The sequence below is a fragment of the Bufo bufo genome, chromosome 1, assembly GCF_905171765.1.
Source record: "Bufo bufo chromosome 1, aBufBuf1.1, whole genome shotgun sequence".
Lineage (NCBI taxonomy): Eukaryota > Metazoa > Chordata > Amphibia > Anura > Bufonidae > Bufo > Bufo bufo.
The window spans coordinates 425,247,609-425,273,860 of NC_053389.1; the positions used below are offsets into that span (position 1 = coordinate 425,247,609).

Below are 26,252 nucleotides of genomic sequence, written 5' to 3' on the forward strand. Positions count from 1 at the left end.
AAATTGCACCACAATTCTGGCATTAAGGGGCACATTTATTAAGACCTGGGTTTTAGACATCGGTCTTAATAAAAACCTAAGCTGGCGGTGGTCCTGCCGATGTTATCAAGAGGTGTCGGTGCTGGCTTCCTTGCTGTCTTAGATTTAGGCCCTTTTCTACTCCTGAAACAGGCATACAAAATGGAAAAAGAGACAGGCCTGCTGGCCCATACCCTTTACCGCCCACGCCATGCCTCCTTTTTAGACCTGGCGTGACCAGGGAGAAGTTGCAAATTGCAGAAAAAAAGTCCTTTGCGCCGTAATCTGCGCCTGAAATACGCCAAAGTTCTGTCTCAAAGTGTCTGTACCTGCATCAGATTTATCATGCAGCCTGAGGAGCTGTAAAATATCTGGTGCTGGTCTGGACTGCCTTAGTTTACACCATCTAGAGGTTTAGTAAATCTGCCCCTTTATGCCTTAATCATAAGGTCAAGATGATGGGGGAATGTTTACATGCAAGAGCTTATGTCCATGGCCGTATTACAACAGTTTTGTAAGGGTGCTTGCATAATGTGCAAGGGGTCCTCCAGTCTGCCCTTGATGACACACTGCAACATCTAGATCAGATCACATATGTACAGAGATTTTCTTCCTAAAAAGCAAAAAAGAATATCTTCTTACCAGTGGCGTACCGCCAATATAGGCAGACCACGCCGTTGCTATGGGGCCCGCAGCACAGAGGGGCCCGGAGCACACAGAAGGCCCCGCCCCCATAGTTTATTTTAGACAGTACACAGACTTGTGGTGCAGGCGCAGCGGGCCCTCGGCACTTGCGTTTGATCGGAGGGGTTAAGATGCAGGAGGAGCGATGTGTATGCGGGCTCCGACCCTGCACTCGTTCAGCTATGCTCGCATACATATCGTGCCCTGTGTCCACTGTCCTGGGCCCACTCTGCTAAAACCTGACATAGCCCATCTATGCCCGGCTTTACCAAAGCAGACAGGTATGTATGTGTGTGTGTCTGCGTTTGTGTCACCATCACCATGCCCACAGTGTTCCTATATCTTGACGCAGCTGCATCAGGACGTTCTGCGCGGAGCAAGAAGATGGAAGAGGAGGCAGCGCCGCCAGCATGGATTCCGTGGAAGAGACACAGGGAGGAACACTAAGGACACAGGTAAAACTACCACATGATCTACTCTAGTGTTATCTGTGGTTTTACATAGGACTGCAGGTAACACTACCACATTATCATCACTAGTGTTATCTTTGGTTTTACATAGGACTGCAGGTAACACTACTACATTTTCGGTAATCAGAGAGCCATCACTGTGTTATCTGTATTCAGAGAGCTATCACTGTGTTATCTGTGGTGTTACATAGGACTACAGGTGGCCTCTACTACATTATCTGTACTCAGAGAGTTATCACTGTGTTATTTGCAATGTTACATAGGACTGCAGATAAAACTTTTATGGAATATCCACAGTAGTCCCATAGATTCAGATACCACAGGGTTTTGTTCCTACCACATTCCCTTTGCCGCAAAAATGACCTGTGCCCTTCATTCTCTGGGTCAGTACGAATACGTACGAATGTATGTATACATTTCTTAATTGGCAAATGGGGGGGGGGGTGGCAGGGGAGGAGCCAGGACAGGAGGTGGGATGGACCAGGGGTGGGTAGTGGGCGGGGTTATGGGGCCCAATTCAGATTCTTGCTATGGGGCCCAGTGATTTCTATGTACGCCCCTGCTTCTTACATATGGACCATAGGCAGCTCTATACTCTGCAGTACAGGCTCTGTGCACAGGGTTCAGCTGTGTGTATGAGGGATGTCATATTTTCAGGACGTATTTTCAGGATGGGCAAAAGTTGTAGTAGAGTAGAGTAGCTCAAACAACTTTACAATATGAAGTAGATTCATAAAGGAAAGAGTACTGTGGGGACTCGCTCAGGTAGACAGGATTAGCAGACGCAGTATAGAGGCAACAACAAGTTCTTTGGATCAAACAGTTCAGTGTTTTATTCACACTTTAGGTAAGTGACAAAACAAGCAGTCATAATCAAACAAGAAGTCACCTTGCGGTGTTGTTGGTAATTCACACCATTCGGCAATTGTGCCTCAAAGAGTCCTTGCTGATAGCAGCACCAACCTGTTTTCACGCCAGACAGGTAGCAAGCCTTCATCCAGACACAAGGCTCCCAGATCCCAACAAAAAGACATGGCTTTTGAGCCCAGCTGCCCATTTAAGGACAGCCAGGTGCTGCCAAAACCCAGACAGGATTTTAAATGACCTCACCCGGCTGTAAATCAGCCCAGCAGCACATGCTGGGGGGAAAATACCTGTTTTCCCAGACCAAACCTCTCACTGTGTCACATACCCCCTCTTTGTTCAACCCTGAGGGGGTGAACACACGCCAGACAGTGTACCCAGGACAGGGCATCCGCGTTTCCCTGTAACCGGCCTGTCCTGTGTTCCACCGAAAACTTACCGTTTTGTAGGCAGAGAAACCATCGGGTAACCCAGGCATTTCTGTCCTTGGCCTGGCTCATCCACTTGAGAGGATAGTGGTCAGTCACCAGGCGGAATTGTCTCCCCAATAAATAATAGGGGAGAGATTCTAGTGCCCACTTGATAGCCAGGCACTCTCTCTCCACTATACTATACCGGGTCTCGGCTGGGGTGAGCTTACGGCTGAGGAAGACAACGGGATGCTCCTCCCCGCTGACTTCCTGAGACAGTACAGCACCGAGGCCTACTTCGGATGCCCTTTTGAAGTCGGGTGTCACCAAAACCGGGGACCCACACAGGGCCGACTTTAAAGCAGAGAAAGCCTCTTCCACCCGATCATCCCAGTGAACCATCATTGACTTGTGTCCCTTCAAGAGTTCTGTCAAGGGTGCGGCTAGAGTAGCAAAGTGGGGAACAAACCTCATATAATAGCCCACCATTCCCAGGAATGACTATATTTGCCTAGTGGTGACAGGTCAGGGCCAATTCCATATCGCCTCTATTTTGTTCACTTGGGGTTTGATGACTCAGCGCCCAATGACATACCCCAGGTACTTAGTCTCTTCTAACCCTATCGCACATTTTTTTGTGTTAGCGGTTAGGCCCACTTTCCGAAGGGAGTCCACTACAGCCTGCACTTTGGGTAGGTGATTTTCCCAGTCGGTACTATGAATGACAATATTGTCCAGGTAAGCCGAAGCGTACTGACGATGTGGACGAAGCACAATGTCCACTAGTCACTGAAAAGTGGCGGGGGCGCCATGCAGACCAAAGGGTAAGACCTTATATTGATACAGGCCCTCAGGCGTGATGAAGGCAGTTTTCTCTTTGGCAGCCTCCGTTAAGGGCACCTGCCAGTACCCTTGCGTGAGGTCCAAAACAGAAAAATACCAGGCTTGTCCTAACCTCTCGATGAGCTCATCCACCCGGGGCATGGGATACGCATTGAATTTGGAAACCTCGTTAAGTTTTTGAAAGTCATTACAAAACCGCAACGTCCCGTACGGCTTGGGTATCAATACTATAGGACTGGCCCACTCACTTTTTCACTCCTCAATGACGTCTAGCTGCAACATTAGCTGCACCTCCTCCGATATGGCTTGTCGCCGAGCCTCAGGCACCTGCTATGGTTTTAATCAGACTATTGCCTGAGGCTCAGTGACAATGTTATGCTGGATTATGGAAGTGCGTCCAGGGGGGTCCGAGAACACATCTGTGTTCCGACTAATGAACTCCCTGGCCTCCTGAGTCTGTTTAGAGGAGAGGCTGTCAGCAATTTTTACTGTGGCAGCCGCCTCTCTTGCATCAGACCAAGGGGCTGGTACCTCTTCTCCTAGAAAACCCGACTGCGGGATAGTTATCTGGCAGGTCGGGCAAGACTTACAAAACTCTTCCACTTCTTTGAATATGCTGGGCCAGTAAAACCGCTGTAGAATATGATCCTGAGTTTTCTGCAGCCCCAGGTGACTCCCCAAGAACGTGTTGGTGGGCTAGATCTAACACAAACTTGCGATAAGCCTTGGGGACCACCAACTGTTCAATAGGCTCACCCCGTATTTGGTTTACCAGATACAACATATCCCGATGAACCACAAAATGGGGAAACATTGACTCTGGCTCAGTTTGTTGTGGTTCGCCATCTACTATTAACACATTTTCCCAGGCGCAGGACAGAGTTGGGTCCCGATGTTGGACGGTACCAAAATTATCCCCGGAGACATTGAGGTCTGCCAATTCAGGACCTTGCGGCAAGTCCTCCACGTCTCCCACCATCACTTAGTGGGGTTGTCTCCCCATCTTCCACCGAAGTGGCGGTCACCCCTACCGCTGGCCCTTCGGTCTCAGGTTCCCAGGGTTCTGGTCTCCCCCTGAGTCGGGCCACTCTGCTAGGGTTACCCCTGTCTCATGGGTATCAGTCACTCTCATAGCAGGTCACAGTGCTGGGAAGCCCGGGAAGTCTCTCCCTATTATGATTTCATAAAGTATGTTTATGGCGACAGCCACCTCGTGGGTCCATCTACCGGACACCATGGTTAGAGACACAAGCGTGGTGGGGTAGTGGGGCACATCACCCCGACTTTCCGGCCAGTATACTCAGTAGACGGCACCAGGGTATCCCTTACTAGGGTCACCATACTCCCTGAGTCCAGCAGAGCCTCCGCCGGAATGTCTCCCACTTCCACCTGGCACAAGTGATCTAGAGACCCCGGGGTACCTGTTGCACACAGCCTCCTGGAATATAGCGACTGACGGTAGCCATAGTTAGTGTTCATGTGCTCAACCCGATGGGGACAGTCAGCCCTTACATGGCTAGGCTTCTGACACCGCCAGCAGACTTTCGGAGCCAGGTCCACCGTGGGTACATCCCGAGCGGGTTTTATCAGCTCAAATCTCTGGGCCTGGGGTGGAGATTTCTGGGGTTTTCCGATCCCCCTCCCGACAGAACCCTCCTTTAGATTCCTGGTAGCTTCATAGCGTTCCACCAGGTCCACCATCTCAAGGGCATTGCCAGGAGACACCTGACCGATCCAGTGCTGGAGAGGGTATGGCAAAGCCCTCCAGAACATATCGGCTAATAGTCTATCCAGCATGGCAGGGGACTCAGCACATCAGGCAGTAGCCACTTTTGCAAGAGGTGGAGTAAGTGATAATACTGGGTCCTCGCAGGCTCTTTTTTAACATACTTAGGGATCAAGATCGTTCCAACATATGCAAATTATTTGCCCTTAACTACACCCCTTTGCTCCAATATTTCTTCTCCAATATAGATAAATTAAACTTCCCTACCCTCTTGTGGTTCGGCCGCAAGAACCTACTTACGTCTCTGATCCTACCCCGCCTTACATACCTACAACAGGTTCTGCCAATTCCTGCTCCTAAATCCTATTATGACTTACTTAGGAAAAAATTCGGGTCATTTATATGGAATGGGAGAAAACCTAGACTCTCCTTGCTTTCCCGGCCGGTGCGAGCGGGAGGGATTGCCCTTCTGGACCCAGAATTGTATGGCAAGGCAATGCTCCTCTCCAAAATCGTAGTATGATTGAGGGGCTCCAACCATAAATCATAGATAGCTATGGAGCAAGAATTGATAGGAAGGCCCTTACGCTCGCTCCTTCTGGGAAACACTAACCCATCGCAAATCCCCTCCTCACCATACCCGATTATTCGAGCCACCCTTAATGCTTGGAAATGGCTTCAATCAACTCATTGCTCAGTCCCTTTACCATCCCCCCCTTCTCTTGTTGAGGGATATTTTAGGAACAGCTCCATTGGTTGTGATAGAAAGCCCTCCACATGAGTTGAGGAGGTCCATCATTGCTATTACCTCTTTCTTTGGTCCTACTGGCTCTATCCTTAGTACCAAAGACATACTAGAGCTACTTACTTCCCATCACCTCTATTTACCTCTAATATCCTTCCTCCACTCATTTTTGTCCCGTAATATAAAAGGAGGTGACCTAGCTCAACCATTAGTTTGGTTTGAATCGCTAATAGATGAACCCAATCCCCCTAAAAAGCTAACTTCACAACTTTATAATAGACTGAGCTCGTCAACCTTGCTTACCAAACCGGCTTTCATCCGTTATTGGGAACAAAACCTTGGTAGGGAGCTTTCTTTTTCCAAACTACTAAGCATATTCCTATCTCCCCACAAGTCGTCCCGGTGTGTTCGTATGCAAGAGAATGGATACAAACTCCTGACCAGATAGTACAAAACACCTGACAAGACATGCCTCTTCTCCGACTTGGCCTCAATGCAGATTCTCGATGTCTCGGGGATAGAGGGACGTTCTTCCAGATTTGGTGGGATTGTCCCTTAAGCAACAAATGGTGGAGTGATATTTTCCGCATTAGTAATTAAATTTGCCACATCAAGGTACAGATATCACCTAGTAAAGCTTTACTTAGTTATTATGAAACCAACGAGATACATACACCTCCCTACTCATTTAGACAGCTGCTTATGGCAGCTCGTCTCCTTGTACCGAAATATTGGCTATCCACGTCCCTTCCTCCTCTAGAGCAATGGAAACAGAAAATAGACCAGCTCTATCGCTTTGAAGAACTTTCCACATGGGAAGCCCGCAATCACCAGAAGTTTTTAAAACAATGGCGATTGTGGAAGGTGTATAGACACTTAGATACATCCTAATAACTTTGCTCATATTCATCTACACTTAAGCCAAATCTTTGCTATTTCTTGGCTTCTGTCTAAGAGATTTCGTAGTGTTTAGGCTTATTAGATAAGAAATATGGTTCTCAGCTTCGATTATAATTCTTCTCCCCTCCTCTCATCCTGATTTTGCATCTTGGTACTGCGATAGTTTCAAAACAATCATTGAGAACAATACACCTATGATACTTTGTTTGCGAAAGATGTAATGTTCTTCATATCTTGTACCTTGTTATTTTTGATAAATAAATAAAAGTTTATTTAAAAAAATCCAACTTTGATCTTATCTAACCAGAGCACCCTCTTCTAAATGTTTGCTGTGTCCCCTACATGGCTTGTGGCAAACTGCAACCAGGACCTTTTGTGGCTTGCTTTCAAAAATGGCTTTCTTCTTGCCACACTTCCATAAAGGTCAAATTTGTGTACTACACGACTAATAGTTGTCCTGTGAACAGATTCTCCCACCAGAGCTGTGGATCTCTGCAGCTCTTCCTGAGTGGCCATGGGCCTCTTGGCTGCTTCTCTAAGTAGTGCTCTCATTGCCTGGGTTGTAGGTTTGCAGTTGTGCCATACTCCTTTCATTTTCAGATGATGGATTGAACAGTGCTCCGTGAGATGTTCAGAGCTTGGTATATATTTTTTTTTATAACCCAACCCTGCTTTATACTTCTCCACAACTATATCCCTGTCCTGTCTGGTATGTTCTATGGTTTTCATGACGTTTGATCGCTATTTTTCACTAATAAACCTCTGAGGCCTTCACAGAACAGCTGTAGTTATACTAAGAATAAATTATACACGGTGAAGTCTATTTACTAATTAAATTACTTCTTAAATAGGACCTTTCATTTTTTTTTTTAGTTTAGATAAATACCTTTACTTGCGGGGTACCCACCGCTGATGCTGCTACCCTGCCTGTTTTTTTTTCTAATATCGCTCCTACTCCCCGCTGTGCCTCCCTGCAGTTTTCCTGCTCAGTATGTTAATACTGGGCATCGGTACAGGGAGAAGGAGACGCCAGGGTCTCCTTCTCCCTGACTGTGCCGCGATCCAAACACAGCTGAGATCATCACAGCCAGGGAGAATGAGAGCTTTTTTTCCCTCTCCCTGAGTGTGACACTCTCCGCTGTGATTGGATCACGGCACAGTCAGGCAGAAGGAGATGCCCATTGAGAAACCCTGGACTCTCCTCCTCCCTGTACCGATGCTCAGTATTAACATACTGAGCGGGAAAACTGCAGGGGGGCACAGGAGCGATATTTAAATAAAACAGGCAGGGTGGCAGCATCAGCTGGGGGTAACCCGCAAGTAAAGGTATTTATTCAAACCAAAAAAATGAAAGGTCCTCTCTAAGTCAATTGGTCATGTACGTATACGTATATGTTTTTCATGCATCATCTTTGCATTCTGGTGTTCTTTTTTTTACGCTGCCCTGACTCCATAGAAGTGAATTAGGCTAGTGTGAAAAATGGAAAGTATCTGGATGCAATGTGGTTTTCACTGATGGTTGCTAGGACATGTTGAGTGTTATTCGTCAGTTTTTCTTCACATGCATGAAAAACGCATGCAATCGGGATACAACCTGGAAGGAAAAAATAGAAGACCAGCATGTCTAACAGTGTCTAACATTGTGTTATATTGGTGACTTGTGCATGCTGCTGCCCCGCTCTCCCAGGTGGGCATGGGCACTGCTCCACTCACCTTCCGTCCTTCTGCTCTTGTAGCCTGGACCAGCCAGCTATTCTGTTTCCTTTGGGCAGGCCCAGCTGCCAGTTCTCTCTATGAGGCTGCAGCCTGCTTCTTGCCATCTCAGCCCGTAGGGCATGCGTGCATGCTCTTATAGAGCCAGCACACACCCCAATTCGCACCAACCAATGGTTGGTTACCTTTATTTAAGGCATCTTCCCCTATGAAAGGGTGCCTGAGCAATAGGTTCCCCTCTTGCTAGTGTCCTGCAAAGGTGTGCCGTTTCTGTTGTCTGCTCATGTACTGACTTTCTACCTGTTTACTGGATTCTGACCCTCCCTTGCCTGACATGCCCTGTGCCTTATCTGTGTATTATACCTACGCTGCTTACCCTAAACTCAGACTGTTTATCGTATTCTGTCTGCCCTGACCTCGATATGTCCCTGACCAGTTTTGCCTGTTGCCCCAGTGCTTCACACCAGTGTCTCTTGATCCCCGTGGGTCAGCTGTCAATTAGGCCTCTTTCACACGAACGTATTGGTTCCGTTCCATGCATTGGGGACCGCAATTTGTAGTCCCCAATGCACGAGACACGTCTGCGCGGTGGCTGGGATGGATCCAAATGGGTCCGTGATCCGACCGTTCCGCAAAAATATAGAACAAGTTCTATATTTTTGCGGAACAGAAGCACGGGTCGGAACCCCACAGAAGCACTCCGTAGTTCTTCCGTGGGGTTCAGTTCCGTGCTTCTGTTCTGCACCGCATCTCCGGATTTGCGGACCCATTCAAGTGAATAGGTCTGCATTAGTGATGTGGAATGCACACGGCCGGTGCCCCATGTATTGCGGAACCGCTGTATGCGGCCCGCAATACGGCCATGTGAGCACTACGGCCGTGTGAAAGAAGCCTTACACAAAGACTACTCCAAAAGGCAGTGGCCTGGTGGTTCCCCTGCAGCGAAGCCCAGATCCCTGTAAAGAGATTAAAAAGGAGAAAACCAGGGGGCTGCCTTAGGAGTAGCCCAAAGCCAAATCTATTGGTTGATGCAGTGATTCTAGACCCACTGCCGTAACACCTTGCACAAGATGTAAGCAGGCTGTCACTATGATCCCTCTTTGATACAAGGTGTGCAATGGAAGTGCATGTTTGTTCAAATAGATAAAACAGCAGTGTCTGGGAGAAGTAGGTTCCAGAACATAGTTTAAACATCTATGTTCAAAATAAGAGTTTTAACAAATACATTGCATTATCAATAATAACATTAAAATAGATCCCAATCACTTAGTTGTTGTTAGACATTTATTCTTGCTTAAAACAATTTCCCAGGTTACAATGTCTTCTAAAATCACACAGTCAGCTCAATAACTTTACAGGTAATTATATACAGAACAATCAACTACAGAATAGAGTGCATATTCCAATACAGGCCCATGACAAGAAGAATCCACACCTTTCTTCAATTGGCAGTAAAAATCTTACAATTACAGATGTTTTATATGTATATATTACACATTAATTTGTCGACCACCCCAATGCCTGAAACAAATGCACAAGTTTCATACTTTTTAGAGCTAGATAAAAGTTTCCATGCAATATAGAGGTTATAACTCTGGACTGCCACAGATAATAAGGGTTGAAACTAAACCAACTTAAAGGAGTTGTCCACATAGCTGAGGAGCTACTCCTGGGATGTCTGGTAATCAGCTGTGAACTGTTAGAACCTGAAAGCAAGTGTTCAGTTTCCCTGCAGCATAATTTCATGAGAAGTGAAGCTTCACATAATGCTAGTAAAGTGGGGTGTTTGTCTTTGGAAGTGCTGGTGCTCCACAGCAATAGCATATTTCATATTTTCTTCCAAAAGCAAATCAATGTGAATTTAGAAGTGAGAAATGAGTAATGGAATAAGATATAAAGCACAAAACAGGGAAAAACAATGTACGATCAGCATGTCATACATATCAATATCTAAATAGTCAGTACAAAATGTAAAATCATCTCTAAGCCTAAAGTCTATACAATGTGTATACTTCTTCTAGAGTTTGGCTTTTACAGACACAGTTGATGACAAATGCTATTTCAATTCCTATATTTCTATGCAGTCCAGTTATGAACTGTCTGGAGTGGCTTGCTTTCTTCTGGCCAAGACGTGGCCGCTGGAGGCAATAACTGGCTTTAGTGGTGACATGTTGCTTAGGGAAAAGAAAACAGGCTGGGGATTGGAAGACGGTGGGATGAGAGCCAGCGAGCAGGACCAGAGCAGCATTGAGCAGGTTAGTATGATTCTTTAAGGAGGTGATGCAGACTAGTGGCCTTACGTTACCAGATTAAGGGGCTGGCCCATCTGGGGCATTGTTGGCATATTGCTAGGATATACTATCAATGTCAGATAGGTGCAGTACCTACCTCCTCTCCATGAGGGGGCTCACAAAGTGAAGGAGAGAGCACTTTCCTATGGTACTTTGGAAAATAGCCAATTGAGCACACGCAGTTGTTTTTGGAAGTCCCACAGCAGTGAACGGAGAGTGGTCACTCTTGCACGGTTCACTTTGGGGGGCTCCATTCTGGAGATATGAGCAGGTTTCAGAGGTTGGACCAGCACCTATCTGAAATTGATGGCTTAGCGATATGCCATCAATGTCCCAGATAGGCTAACCCCTTTAATAAATCACAAAAAAAACTCCCTTTAAAGTCTAAAAAGTTTGTTATACAGAAGTTTTTTTTTAATCAAACTTCATCCTAGTGGACAGGAAAAGTTGAGACTTTCTGCAAGAATGCTTCACATACGGTATGAATGAAGTGTAATTGCCTACTATTGACCAACTATAATATATAAATAGTGATGATAAAACATTGTGGCCTCTTAAAATGAGTGCACACAAAAACTAGGAGCTACCAACAGCCATTAGTAGAATCTAGCTTCCACTTGTGGTCTGACTGCTTCCTATGGGCAACTTTCCAGTTTTGTCTGCATTGTTCGTTTACACAATCCAAGTAAATTAGACTATTTTTTTTTACCTTCTTGCTAATGTTAAAATATGATTAATTATACACAGGTGTAGAGGTAACATTCATTTCATAAACAATACCAGTGAATTCCCGAGCTGGGACATTTTTACCTTTGCAACTCAAAGCCAAACCCAACTCTTACATGGATATGACATCATATATTTACAGCGCTTTGTACCTGAGAATACTTTATGACTGAAACAAACGATTGGTCTGCAATCACAACAATATAGAGGGTTGGTAAAATAAGATTTAATTCTTATTTTTCAGTTACCCTAACTTTTCTTTATTTTTTTTAATTTACAATTTTTTACAAACCTCGTGTTATGGACTATTTCAGCGCACCAACATTAATGTTAACTAAGGGCTACTAGGAAGCAGATATCTATGTTATCCTTGTTACCTACTGTATGTGTCATACTATTTTGTGATTGTTCCTTCTTCTGGGCACAGATGTATAACTTGAAGTTCCTGAGCATCCCTTTTGCCATGTGCCATTTATAATACTGGCGGTCTTTGGTCCACCTGATGTACCAGGACCTGTTCCTCTGCACCCCCTATAGATACGTCCCTGCTTCTAGTGTCATTGACTTTATCATTCTATTGGGATTAAATCATATTAAGACAAATGTATTACAATGTTGTGTGTACAGTTAATGGCACTCCCAAGTAGCATGACTCACATCATCTCTTTAAACTAGCCGAGTCCTGCCATGAGTCCTGAAAATGCAGGACTGGCAGCTGCTCGTATGATATTTTTCCATCCATCTGGTAACAAAGTCAGAATGGGCATCACTCAATATCAGCCGCCTAGGTTGTGCTACCTGTATGCCCCTTTGTTTCCATCCACTGCATGGGCTGATTGACCATAGACCCTAAATGGAAATTTCCCAGTGGGCCGATGCCCAGGGGACCACTTAATCTCTCCTCTTGGCCACCAGCCAGGTACATAAAGATCTGATGGTCTAAGCATTCATTAATGTAGGAGCATCAGGCACTTATGCACTTGACCAGTGACTGCCGTGCCCTCCTGAATTCACCGATATTGCCATCCTCAGGATGATGATACATCTTCATAGTGTGGGGCACACAGCAGTATTTTGTACTGCACTGTGGTATTTGGTTCTGCTGAGGCAATATTTTTGCTGTACTGTGGTACCTAGTTCTGCTGAGGCAGTATTTTTGCTGTACTGTGGTACCTGGTTCTGCTGAGGTCAGGGGTGTATCTATCATGAGGCAAAAAAGGCGGCAAAATGCCTTGTTTGCTTAGCGATAGTTACACAATATGCAAAATATTTTTTTGCCACTTGTCCAATCTGATCCTTCACTATACGAGCGGCATCGCATAGTGAAGGAGTTGAAAGACTTACTTCCTCTTCCTCCTGACTTCCTCCCGACCTCCCCTGCCTTTTGCGTCCACGAGTTGCCGTCGTGACGTCACACGGAGGTGGAGTCATGGGCCGGCAACGCTAAGATGAGCCTTATCTCCTCCAAGTGCAGAACGGATCCTGCACACGGTCACCGTGAACACTGAGGCCAGGCCCCGGCCACCAATGCACTGATCCCTGAGCCTGCCGTCTTCAAAAACTGTACTTAAATTACAGTAAATCACAAAAAAAAATAAAAAATTACTTAGTTGTTTTATGGGGTAAGGGATTAATACTGTACTATCTCTAGCTGCACATTGTTTTTTAACAAGGAAGGGGTGGATCAAATTTATATTAGGGGGGTGCCCGAGTTTAGTCTTGTCTAGGGAAGCACAAAACCAAGATACACCACTGGCTGGGGTGGCATTTTGTCCTGCATATGGTATTGCTGGCCCCACCTACTTCTGTTGTCCAGCCTTCTCTCAATTTGGACCCGCGTAGAACATGAGGCCACTTTAACTTTTTTTTTTTTCCAGTGCCACTTTAAGTTCCTAGTCGGCCCCTGATCCACTGTCCCTAGTCAGCTTTGTTTGCTGGTCTATCTTCTGATAAAATCCACTGCTCTTCATACACAATATGTATACCTCAACAAAATCTGTATTTGGTGACTGGTTTTTCAGAACATGAAAATTTATCAAGGTTTTAATATGAAAATACAAGGCTTTCAGGCCCATGTACAGTACAGACCAAAAGTTTGGACACACCTTCTCATTCAAAGAGTTTTCTTTATTTTCATGACTATGAAAATTGTAGATTCACACTGAAGGCATCAAAACTACGCAACTGATGGTCCCAACCCCATTTATAAGGCAAGAAATCCCACTTATTAAACCTGACAGGGCACACCTGTGAAGTGAAAACCATTTCAGGGGACTACCTCTTGAAGCTCATCAAGAGAATGCCAAGAGTGTGCAAAGCAGTAATCAAAGCAAAAGGTGGCTACTTTGAAGAACCTAGAATATGACATATTTTCAGTTGTTTCACACTTGTTTGTTATGTATATAATTCCACATGTGTTAATTCATAGTTTTGATGCCTTCATAGTCAAGAAAATAAAGAAAACTCCTTGAATGAGAAGGGGTGTCCAAACTTTTGGTCTGTACTGTATGTGTGTAACGTATGTACTCTGCAAATGTGGTGAAGTGGTCTCAGTGACGTATAGATTTTTTTAATTAGAGCTAGAGGCAGTAAAAGCTCTCCTGACATGCTTTGGTTTAAAGGGAGTTGTCTCATCTGAGACATTGGTGGCATATCACTAGGATATGCCACAAATGTCAGATAAATGCAGGTCCCACCTCTGCCAGCTATTTTCGGCACTCCCATATAAATGAATGGAGGGTGGCCACTCATGCACAGTGTGCTCTCCATTACTTTGGAGATAAGTGTGGGTCCCAGAGATAACAATTTCGGGGCATCTGTGTCATACCATTCCCTTGTTATTCCTCTCTTGTTATCACCCCCCAAGTGGGGAAGACAACTATTGATATGGGAAAAGGTGACATCCAGTTGTCAATTTATGCATACAATTACAGGAGGAATAATAGAGCAATGGCACCATGAAGCTTTGTACGAAAAGATGCTTCAGATATATTACATAGGGAATACAAGAATTTAATAGAGACATGTCAGGAGAGCATGGCAAATGTTCACTTATGCCAAATCGATAATGACTAGTAGCCAACATACCGGTTTGTATATGTGGAGCACTGTTCTGATTGCAGCTTTCTCTTTCATTCAGCCAACAAGAATGACGTATATTCATAGTTATGTAAACTACAAAACATGTCCATAAACGTGGGGCAGAAATAACATTAAAAAATGGTAATGGAGCTAGATGATAATCATATAACATAATACATTATCTAACTGGAAAAAGGAAAAAAAAAAAAAAAAGGAAAAAAAAATATTTACAGTCTCATAAGATAGAACAGCTTTTTGACTGAGGTGCTTGGTCAGCTACTGGGATGTTTCCTCCATTTTCTTTCCCGGTCACTGCAGGGCCTGTAGAGACAAGAAGAAACCATGAGTATATAAAGCAGCAGTAGATTATTAAGTATATTCTCTGAATTCACATGCGCAGTATCGGACTGGGGCTACTTGGGCTCACAAGAGGAAATTATTCTGAGGTCCAACACATATCAATCATGTCTAATAGGCTGAATTACAAATAAAAATAGACTCCACTGGCAAGTGATTGACTCCAAAGGCAGCCAAATGTTTTTTTTTTTCCTCCTGGACCTTTGGGGCCCACTATAGTGTTACAGCCTGGGCCCATTGGATGATCCTCTGGAACTCTGGTGGGCCAGTCCAACCCTGCACACGTGGAAGACTTTGTTGCAGAAAATCTGCAATTTGAAAGGGTTTAGCAGAAACCCATATGCTTAGTGCCAAAGAACTCCATTCAAATATATGGAACTGAAAATTTCTGCAACAATTCTATCAGAATTCACTCTTATACTAAGAAGTTCAAGAATTTCTGTAACCTGGTACATGAATTTTTGATTCCTATATAGACAAGAGTGGCCACCAGTAGTAATTTTGCTTTGATTAATAAGAATAGCCATGCCTTATTATAACCCTACCTTGCTTTGCAGGCTGGTTGCCTTCTTTCTTCTGCTTCTCCTCTTCTAGAGCTTTCATTTTTGCATCATATTCATCAGCCAATGCCTTCCATTCCTTTTTGTTGTTGAGAATCCTGTCATACATTGGTTGTATCTCAGGATGGAATCTTGAAAACTCCTGGAGCAGGACAAAGAACAATCTATTAAAGGGGTTTTCCGAGATATTTTTATGACTATAGAGTCATAAGAATATATGTCCAGAATTGTCATTTTATGGTTAATACAATTATTTACTAAAACTGACATGTCAGGAGTGGTGAAAGGTCCTTTTTACCAATCATTTTGTCCTACTGTAAACAGGGCACAGCATGGAGGCTGCTGCTCCAGCCAGCTTTCTTAGGCTGGGTTCAGACCTGAACGTATTAGATATGCGCTTTTTACAGGCGTTTTTATCGGGCGTTTGTATCAGGCGTTTTTAATGGGCGGAAACAAGCAAACGCCCATTTAGGCGCGTTCCCGCTGAAGTCTATGGGCGGGAACGCGAGACAATATGCCCCAAAGAAGCGCCTGTATTTCTCGAGGCATAGGGCGTTTTACAGCGCGTTCGTATGCAGTGTAAAACGCTCAGGTGAGAACCATGCCCATAGGGAAACATTGGTTTTTGCCTGTTGAGTGTTTTACAGCGCGTAGGAACGCGCTGTAAAACGCTCAGGTCTGAACCCAGCCTTATAGCTAGCCACAGAATCATGAGGAGGAGAGACATAGCTGAGCTCTTGGGACACACAGAGGATTTCTTTACTCAGTGATAATAGGATCAAAGGTAAGCACAAGATTAAAGGGAACCTGTCAGCTCCCAAAACGATCCCAAGCCGCCAGCAGTACCTGCGTGTAGCCAGAATTTTGTTCCTGATGATGCCTTTTTTTCCTGAAGGCAGATGCAGCAAAAGTACTGAAAACGTTGTTTTATCCCCTGCCGGCGCGCCTCTCCACACATACTTGAAGTCAAGGGGGCAGCGGCCTCCTTGCTTCAAGTCACGGTAACCACGCCCCCTTCCCTGCCCCTTCACTGTGACTGACAGCGCTTATGCAGAGAGTTCGGCAAAGCCAGCTGAACTGCCAGCTGTCAGTCACAGTGAAGGGGCAGGGAAGGGGGCGTGGTTACCGTGACTTGAAGCAAGAAGGCCGCTGCCCCCTTGACTTCAAGCATGTGTGGAGAGGCGCGCCGGCAGGGGATAAAACAACGGAAGAAAGGAATCATCAGAAACACACTGCTGGCTACACGCAGGTACTGGGATGGTTTTGGGAGCTGATTAGGAGGAAGGACTGGGATACATTTTTGATTTATTCTTTGATGACTGTCCTCAATCCAGAGTGGAATGGTATTAAAGCTCTTGCACTGCCCCTATAGACAGCATCCATCCTTCCACCTGTAGCTACAGCCTGATGTCAAAACAGGGCAATGAGAGTCCATTAATAAATGTAAGCACTAGATGAATACATTCCTACAGGACGAATGCATAGCAATACAATAACAATTTTAATTATAACCATCTTTTTTGTCACTCGTAAACACCACATTTTTATATTTTAATACTAACAATTAAATCTATAAATATATTATAAAATTACTGATAATTGTTATAAATTATTTTTCAAGAGTTAGCCCTAACACCTCGAAGAGATTCTTGCATGAACTTTTGCTAAAAAGGGAAACAGTATAAAAAGACCGATTTAGGGTCCCCCACTATAATCTGGTAATCTTGCGTGAGGTGAAGCCCTAAATAGTCATCTCAATGTGCGGGATGCACATTCATAGCGCCGATCCACACCCAGTTTCCTTGAGTGACAGAAGCCCAGCCAGAGCCTTGGGTGGGTGCACATCAGGTACACATTTTTGTGCAAACTGTGGGGGGGGGAGTATGAAAATAATATTTACATCAATGGATCAGCATCACTTTAACACTATGGGATGCTGGCAGATTTCCTTTAGGGTCCATTCACACGTCCGTTTTTTCTTTCCTGATCTGTTCCGTTTTTTCTGGACCAGATCTGGACCCATTCATTTTCAATGGGTCCTGGAAAAAAACGGACAGCACAATGTGTGCTGTCCGTTTCCGTTGTTCCGTTCCGCATGTCCGTTTAAATATAAAACATGTCCTATTCTTTTCCTGAAAAATCGGATCCTGGTACAATACAAAGTCAATGGATCCGCAAAAAACGGATGACATACGGAAACATTTTCAGGAACAACGGATCCGCAAAAAACGGACAGAAAATCGGATTATAGAAAAATACTGACGTGTGAATGTAGCCTTAAAGCGAACCTTTCACCTCATTTTCATTTTCATTTGTCTTTCTTGCTGACAAAAGCGCGATCATGTAAGAGAATCGCGCATGCGCCTTACGCGATGCCGGCCTGTCTGCTCTCCTGTCTGCTCTCCCTCCCGTGCGCGCGCACGGGAGGGAGAGCAGACAGGCCGGCATCGCGTAAGGCGCATGCGCGATTCTCTTACATGATCGCGCTTTTGTCAGCAAGAAAGACGGGATCGCGCGGCAAATCAGGAGGACGGCGCATGCGCAGGTTTCGGAAGCGCCGTCCCGGCGACTGAGCCGGCTGTCAGTTAAGGAGCATAGAGGAGGGGTTAGGGCAGGGGCGGTACGGCCAGAGGAGAGGGAAGGGCTACCCCCTTGACTGGTTGCATGACTGTTGGAGCACCGAATGTGAAGTTTATAAGACGATTTTTTGAAGTATAAAGAGCCCAGGAAAGCGGCACTAACATGGATAACAACACACTCAAGATAATCTATAAAGGTACTGTTGCTAGTTTATAAAGTGAAAATGAGGTGAAAGGGTCGCTTTAAGTGCCCGTTGTCTACCAAACCATATAACAAAGTAGTAATATTTTTCAATACATATGTAATAAAGTTCATAATTTTCATAAATTAATTAATTATTTTTGATGACAATTTAATCACTCTAATTGTATATATAGGGATAACTTACCTTATATACAAAGGTGCATACAAAATCAATAAAACCACACTGCAGCTTTGGCAGCTCATCTGCTTTGTTCCTGTCCATCATTGGCTATAAGAAAACAATATTAGTTATGCTTTTAACTAAAATCTGGTCTGTAAAATAAATGCGCTCTGTATGTTATATTGCCCATTGCATACTCTCCAGATGGTAGCAGTCGATAGAACATGAGGGGAATTTTTGAAGTTAGGTTTGCTTGAGTCTGCATTCCATTATTTGCCCCGAATTTCAGTGAACCATTGGTTCCTCATAATTGCCCGATTGCTCCACTGCATTTACATACAGCGAACAACTTCACTGTATGAAAATGAGCAATTGCTACTGCCATTGGAGACCGTATTCACCGGCTAGTTTCCTGCACTGGGGTACTGCAGCTCAACTCCTGCACTTCATTGTTGCGGTGCCCCATCATGAAAGCCAGCACCAGTGGCTGGCAGAAACAGGAGATCAGTAGGTATTGGACTCCCACAAATCTGATATTGGTTTGGTGACATATCCTGAGGATAGGCCATTGATATCTATAGCATATAAGCAAAAACACCAGCTTTCCAATGATCACAACATACAGGCATCATTTTTACATTGTTTTAATTTTTTTCATGATATATGGGACAGTTTTTTTCATACTTTCTTGAATATTTTTTCTACTTTAGTTTTGTTAGGAAAAAATTGTACTGAACTTCAATTTGTTTTCTTAATTGTACTTTATTTTTTGTAAATTGCACCTTAAATTGGTTTTCAGGTCATAAAATTTACAGAATAGGTTCCACCATTCACAAGAATGCACATTGCACATGGACGACATTGCACATCGGAGATAGTCCTGTTCTGTAGAAAATTAATGGAGGGGCAGCAAGCACACATGATCAGACATATTTTTTGTGATTGATAGGGGTCCCAGTGTTGGGATCCCAGCAGTCAAACATTTTGTCACCCATCCTGTGGATAGGTCATACTGTAAGTTGCTAAGGTGGATCAACCCCTTTAATACTAATACTGTATAAAACTCTCCTATTTTTACTATTTGTATTTTATATGTACAGTGTATTGAGTGCTGTGTAAGTTAAAATGGGTAAGAAAGAAGCAGTAGCAAATTGCATCTGTCTTCTTTATAGGATCCCTAGCTATCTCTGACAACTGGGCACCAAGCCTGCTTCTGCTAGATTGTAGGCACTTTAAACCAGAGCTATACATAAACAAATGCCTGGTTTGAATCCCAGGAATATGCATTATACATTTACAGCACATGGTCCATGACAGCTTAAAGGCCCCTTTCTATGTGCCAACTGAGCAGGCAATTATCGGGAATGAACTGTTTGTTCCTGATAATTGGTTGATTGCTCCACCTTCACTGCCAACACTTTTGCTGTATGGGTATAGACAATTGCAACTGCTATTGGTTGTCCACATACAGATTCACTGTTTCTGGGCAGTGGATTACTGTTTACACAGGACTATTTGCTGCCAGGAAAAAATGATTTTGGGTGCCTCATAAAAGATGCCCGATGAATGAGCATTTACTCATTCATTGGGTGATTAACGGCACGAATATACAGGGCAGTTATTGGGAACAACAATTGATATGAATTTTGGTTTCTAATAAGTGGTTCAATAATCAGCCCATGTAAAAGGCCCGTAAGTCATTTATGTTGTATCTGGAGCTTGGTACACAAACAGTGATCTAATTGGGGTAATAACAATGCAGTCATTTGTTTCACTAGACCTCATTCAGACATTATCTCACAATTCTTCAGTTAGTACTGTGTAACTTACAATAGGGTTTTGTTGCAGTACAGTTCTTTCCAGGTCACCTTGTTCCCAAAACTCAGCGGCAACCAATAATGCAACCTGCAAGTTAACATAAAAGGGATGATCCAGTAAATGTATAGCAACTTTGGTTCATATATTGACTACCACACATTCATGTAATATACCGTATATCTCTACATTTATTTCCACTAAGTTGATCAGAGCCTAAAGGTCATTTTAAACAGACCTATAATCAGGCCAATTATATCAGAAAGGAGCCTTTGAAAATGCTTGTTTTCGATAATTGGACTGTGTAAAAGATGCCGGCGATCACCCGATGAATGAGCAAATGCTTGTTCGTTGGGTGATCCTATCATTCAGCCAGCACCAAAAATCATCATTTCTGCGCAGTGGATCATACTGCATAAACAAGGATCTGCTGCCCAGGAACAATTATTTTTATGGGGAAAAGCAACCACTCCAGCAGTCCCTTGTCCCCATCCATAGAATGGAGATGTTTGCTGAACGTAAATGCAGACCTCTTCTCCATTGATGAACAGGCAATCAGAAGCATTTAATTCATTTTTGATAAATGCCCGATATACTGGTCCATGTAAAAGGACCATTTTAGACCACAATATTTTTTGTCTAAATATTTGGAACAAGCATTCATAGGAATTCTCCATGCCAATAATTGACCCGTATAATGCAAATACTCGTTTGTCGGCTGAGTGGCATTTTTCATCAGGATGATTGCAAATTACATTCCCCTGTGTAATCAGGCATGTGCTGCTGACAATTAACAGAATGGAATGAGGGAGGAATGAATGCAGTAGCAATAATTTCTCTCACATTCAGTTTGTATCGGCCTATGTAATCAGGCCGATGCAAACCAGCGCTGGTGGATGTGTTATCATTCATTGCCGCTCGCACTGCCTGAACATCAGGCAATGTAAAACAGCCTCACTCAGCCAACTCAGCTGAGCACTGGTGTCTCTTTATTTCAGTATGGAATCCCACCATTCAAAGCTTCTGACATGTCACAAAGACATGTCAAAAGTTTTGGATAATGACCCAATAAGGTCTTTCTCCTCACTTTTGACATTTTGTTAGCAACAGCACAAGTTTATTCTTAAATCATTTAAAATTATTATATTACCATGTTATGTAGTTGTCACGGTGGTGAGTGGGGGAAACCCCCCGCCGTACAAGGTCAGGAAAAATGGGGAAGCAGCTAGGCCAGGATACCGGAATAAGGGAGCAGGTCACCTCCTAAAGAGTCCCTAATCCTCGCGCTAACTCCTCATCGTATGAGCGGACCTGGATGGTAGGACGGCTCATACAGGGCCGCTTCTTGGACCGGGCGGGCCGGGCGGCCGCCCCGGGGCGCTGCCAGAAGGGGGGCGCCGGCAGGGCACAGCAGGAGATGAGCGCTGCGCTTCCATTGTGGAAGAGCTCACTCATCTCCAAAGTCATCTCATCTGTATCGCAAATGTCTGTGCGGCAGGGAGAGGAGTGTCCCCTCCCTGTTCCTCTGATAGGCTGCCAGCACTAGGCCGATGCAGGCGGCGCGATGACGTCATCGCGCCGCTTGAGCCAGCGAGGGACACAGGCCGGAAGAGGCCTGCATCGCATCCTGGAGGAGGTAAGTATAAGTTTATTTTTTTTTATATGTAAAAATTACAATACTGGCACATAAGGGGGTCTGCTGGAGCCTGGCACAGACATAAGGGGGGCTGCTGGCACAGACATAAAGGGGGGCTGCTGGCACAGACATAAGTGATAAGGGGGACTACTGGCACATAAGGGGGGCTACTGGCACATAAGGGGGACTACTGGCACATAAGGGGGGCTACTGGCACTTGATAGGGGGGCTACTGGCACTTGATAGGGGGGCTACTGGCACTTGATAGGGGGGCTACTGGCACTTGATAGGGGGGCTACTGGCACTTGATAGGGGGGCTACTGGCACATGATGGTGGGAGGGGGCTCTTATTACTGGAACATGATTGGGGGGCATCTCTGGGGGCTCTTATTACTGGCACATGATTGGGGCACATCTTACTGGCACATGATTGGGGGTCATCTATTGGGGCACATTATTCGGTGGCACTATAGGGGCATCTACAGAGGCTAAAAAGAAGGGGTATTTTATATGGGGGGCTCTGTATAGGGGAATTCTATACTGGGACACATTATAGTGGGTACTATGGGGAAGGGGGGAGAGGAGTACTATGGGGTCATCTACGGGGGCTCTGAGAAGGGGTATTTTATATTGGCACATTATGGGAACATTAGCTCAACTGGGGGCATTACAAGGGGATATGTTTTGCACATTATAAGGAGAATTATTTCTACTGGGGGGCCATTATGGTGGGCTTTATTACTCCGCTATGGTATGACACCCTAGTAGCAGCACCAGCCTCTCCCTCTGCCCCTTCTCCAAATCCTTATTATGAAATCTTTCTCATTAGGATAAAACACAACATCAGCTCCGCCGAGCCCCCGGCCAAGTGTTGAAGTGGCGTCCGAGATCCCCAAGGGCCAAGCCAAGTAACTGTAAGTTTTCATGTGGAGTATGTTTATGTTATACACATATAGCCTACACTGTGCCACACAATATACAGTATACCTCTACACTGCCACACAATATACAGTATACCTCTACACTGTGTAGGGGTTATACTGTTTATTGTACAGCATGGCACAGAGGTTTTATTGTTCGGCATGGTGTAACCTTCATACATTTTATGTACAGTATACAGTAATCCGCCTTGCCATCTATGCTTTGAATCTGGTTTTATATGTTACTTGGTTTTTGTACATTTACTTGTGTGTGCTAGTTGAGACCTGCTGCGATTGGGTTTTAGTTAGTTATTAAATGCTAACATGACAGTTTTTTGGTTTTGCACATTATTGATGATTTTATTTCATGACTACTCTTCTAAGGGTATTGCCTTCCTTTATACTGCAGTTCTCCTGTACCACTCTGCCTGCAACTTTTAGCAGTTTAAGCAGTAATTTATGATTTTCTTTTGCTCTCAATAAATCTTGTGTTAAAGGGAACTGTAACCCGGATTTTGTGTATAGAGCTGAGGACATGGGTTGCAAAATGGCCGCTAGCACATCCGCAATACCCAGTCACCAAAGCTCTGTGTGCTTTTATTGTGTAAAATAAAACTATTTGATACATATGCAAATTAACCTGAGATGAGTCCTGTTCCTGAGATGAGTCAGGGACAGGACTCATCTCAGGTTAATTTGCATATGTATCAAATCGTTTTTTTTACACAATAAAAGCACACAGAGCTATGGGGACTGGGTATTGCGGATGTGCTAGCGGCCAGATTTTTTGACACTCGCCCTGAGAGAAATTTCACCTAGAAACTGCACTGGGCTCATACCCAGGATACCTAGGACCCTGAGTCGCCCTGATAATCCCTCACATAGAAGCAGGAGAGAGACGACCTGTTCTTCCACGACTCGGATGAACAGGAGTCTCAACCGGCCTAGTTGCAGAGAAATGCCAAGTGGAACAGCAGGTAAGTGTCCAGTGGCGGGGATAACCACTGAACCTAGAACCCAGGAAGGCATGATAACTTACCCCTGGCAGCTTCTGGATGGCACAACAGAAGACCACACCAAGGTAAACTGGAACCCATAAAAACATACTGCAATCCAAACACCAAACAGATGCAGTATGTACTGACACACAGGAACCAGCACTCCAGCAACAGCTCACAGACTTGACATTTAGTTCACCCCTCCGGGAAACCATGAGACCCCCTTCCGGAGGCCATGACAGACAAACAGGGGAACATCTAGCATCCATGCCGGACAGAATAATACACCAAACACTGACCAGACACAGAACAACAACTAGACAAACAACCACCCCAGAACATATACCCACACCAAACATAACCACAGGTAAGGTAGGGAAAAAGGAGGAGACATAAGGAAGACATCGATGTCCCACTAGGTGGCCCTCACACTGGCAGATGGGACATCCAGACAAGGCGCATAACTCCAGCACACACCAAGGCTGGAGTACAACTGACTCCTGGCCAAAAGCCACAGGTATAAGAAGCACCTAGTGTCCACACCCAATCAAGGGGTTAACCCTTACAGCACCAGACAGGGGAAGGCTACAAGTTAAAGGGGAAGAGCACACACCAGCCACCACATTGTCACGGCGCACACAGCCAAAGCCAAGACACTGCAACCACATGCCATAACAGCAACATGTTGCCACCGGCAACCGCAAGCATGGCACAAGTGTCACGGCGCACACAGCAAAGGCTGTGACAGTAGTACACAGTGAATAGTGTGTATGGATGGCAAACCAGGGTTAACAAACCCTGCCGTAATCTTAGTAGGAGATTAGGTATGTGGGCTGACCCCATACCTAACCTTTGGAGAGTGTAGGATGAGTGAGTGAGGAGGAAGGAAGCAAGTCCATGTACTCTTTCTCCTTAGGCCTTAGGAGACTAACAGGTCTCTGTGAAACATACTGCTTCTGCTACAGTAAGGCCTCATGCACACGGCCATGCCGTTTTTTGCAGTCCGCAAACCGCGGATCCGCAAAAAACAGAAGCCGCCCATATTGCCTTCCACAATTTGCGGGACGGAACGGGCGCCGGCAATGTAAATGCCTATTTTTGTCCGCAAAGCGCAGACAAGAATAGGACATATTATATTTTTTTAACGGGGCCGCGTAACGAAGCCACGGATGCGGACAGCACACGGAGTGCTGTCCGCATCTTTTGTGGCCCCATTGAAGTGAATGGGTCCGCATCCGAGCCGCCAAAACGGCGGCTCGGATGCGGACCCAAACAACGGCCGTGTGCATGAGGCCTAAGAAGGAGAGAGAAAGAGAACTTGGAATCTGTATGGCCAAGCATATGAGTCAGCGATGTAAGCTGTGACTACAGCTAAACAGACTTTGTTACTTGTGAGGGATTACAGTTAAGACATCCATCACTTAACCACATCTTGGCCAGACATGCGTCTAAATATCTGTGTCCCACAGTGGACAATACATCCATAATTGCCATATTACAGTTACCGGTCAGAGATTCTAGAGCCTTTAGCAAGATAGAGAGGAAAAAGGACAATTACTCCCATTCTTGTCTAAATCAATGCTTTGAGAGAATTGCACTGTGAACAGTTGGAACTGTGTTTTGCTATAATTGGATGTACTATAACTCCCATTTTGAATGTTTATTCTTCTAACTCTGGCCTGGTTTTCTGACTCCTGCACCAAATATTGCCAGGTGCATCCCAGAATCAGAGTGTGCTCCGAGGAAAGAAAGGATGCCCCCTCCTTTCACTACATGGCTCTAGGAAGCAACAGTGTGAGGTCTGCTGCTGTGATTGACTGTGACAGCCAAAACCACTACCACTCCCATTGTGCGCTCCAGCTCCTGGCAGGTCACTGCACATGCTCCAAAATGCCAATTTCTGACTGCTGATAAGGAACATATGAGATCATTTTAAATGTTATGCACCTTATATTGAAAAAAGGAAATCCTTCAATATTGCATGAAAACCTGCAACTAAAGAACAGAGATCTCTGAGCAGGTGAATACAGTGGTGGTCACTGATCTTCTGACATTTATCAAAATATCACTTTGTCTAGAGTTTCCCTATAAATTACATGAAGAGAAGGTTGTACGCTCAACAAAATTTAGCATTTTATTAACAGTGGCTCAGCATTTATTTTTCAAGGATTGGGTCAGCATACCTTGCTCTGGATCTCCCAGGGTTTTGCAATGGCTGATAGGTCACATGCAGTCATCATCATTGCCCTAAAAAAAATAAACAAAAACAAATGATTTCTTCTAAATATAAAGTGCTGCTTTATTGTATGAACAATATTCCCTATACTCATATTTTCACTAGACTGGCAACGTGATTGTATATTATCCTACTGCACATCATTACTGAAAAATATTACTTACTTTACAGATCTCATTCTAGTGCATGGTATATTTATTGAACTGGACCCATCAGTCACTGGTATTGACATCATAGTTAAAGTGGTATTCCAGGACTTCCATATAGGCCATCAATATCAGATTGGTTGGGGTCTGACCCCCACCAGTCAGCTGT

At 44.7% G+C, this 26,252-nt stretch overlaps 1 protein-coding gene across 1 annotated transcript in view; it reads right to left on the reverse strand.

Moving 5' to 3' along the window:
• Positions 1 to 14,706: 14,706 nt before the first annotated feature.
• Positions 14,707 to 26,252, reverse strand: part of PDE6A (phosphodiesterase 6A) — a 167,849-nt gene continuing 156,303 nt past the window's right edge. Inside the window, exons 18-22 of the mRNA XM_040415694.1 lie at positions 25,885 to 25,948; positions 20,163 to 20,237; positions 18,357 to 18,440; positions 15,374 to 15,530; positions 14,707 to 14,792 (exon numbers count right to left, since the gene is read on the reverse strand). Of these exons, the coding sequence (XP_040271628.1) occupies positions 14,707 to 14,792; positions 15,374 to 15,530; positions 18,357 to 18,440; positions 20,163 to 20,237; positions 25,885 to 25,948 (466 nt within the window). The remainder of the gene's footprint in view (positions 14,793 to 15,373; positions 15,531 to 18,356; positions 18,441 to 20,162; positions 20,238 to 25,884; positions 25,949 to 26,252) is intronic.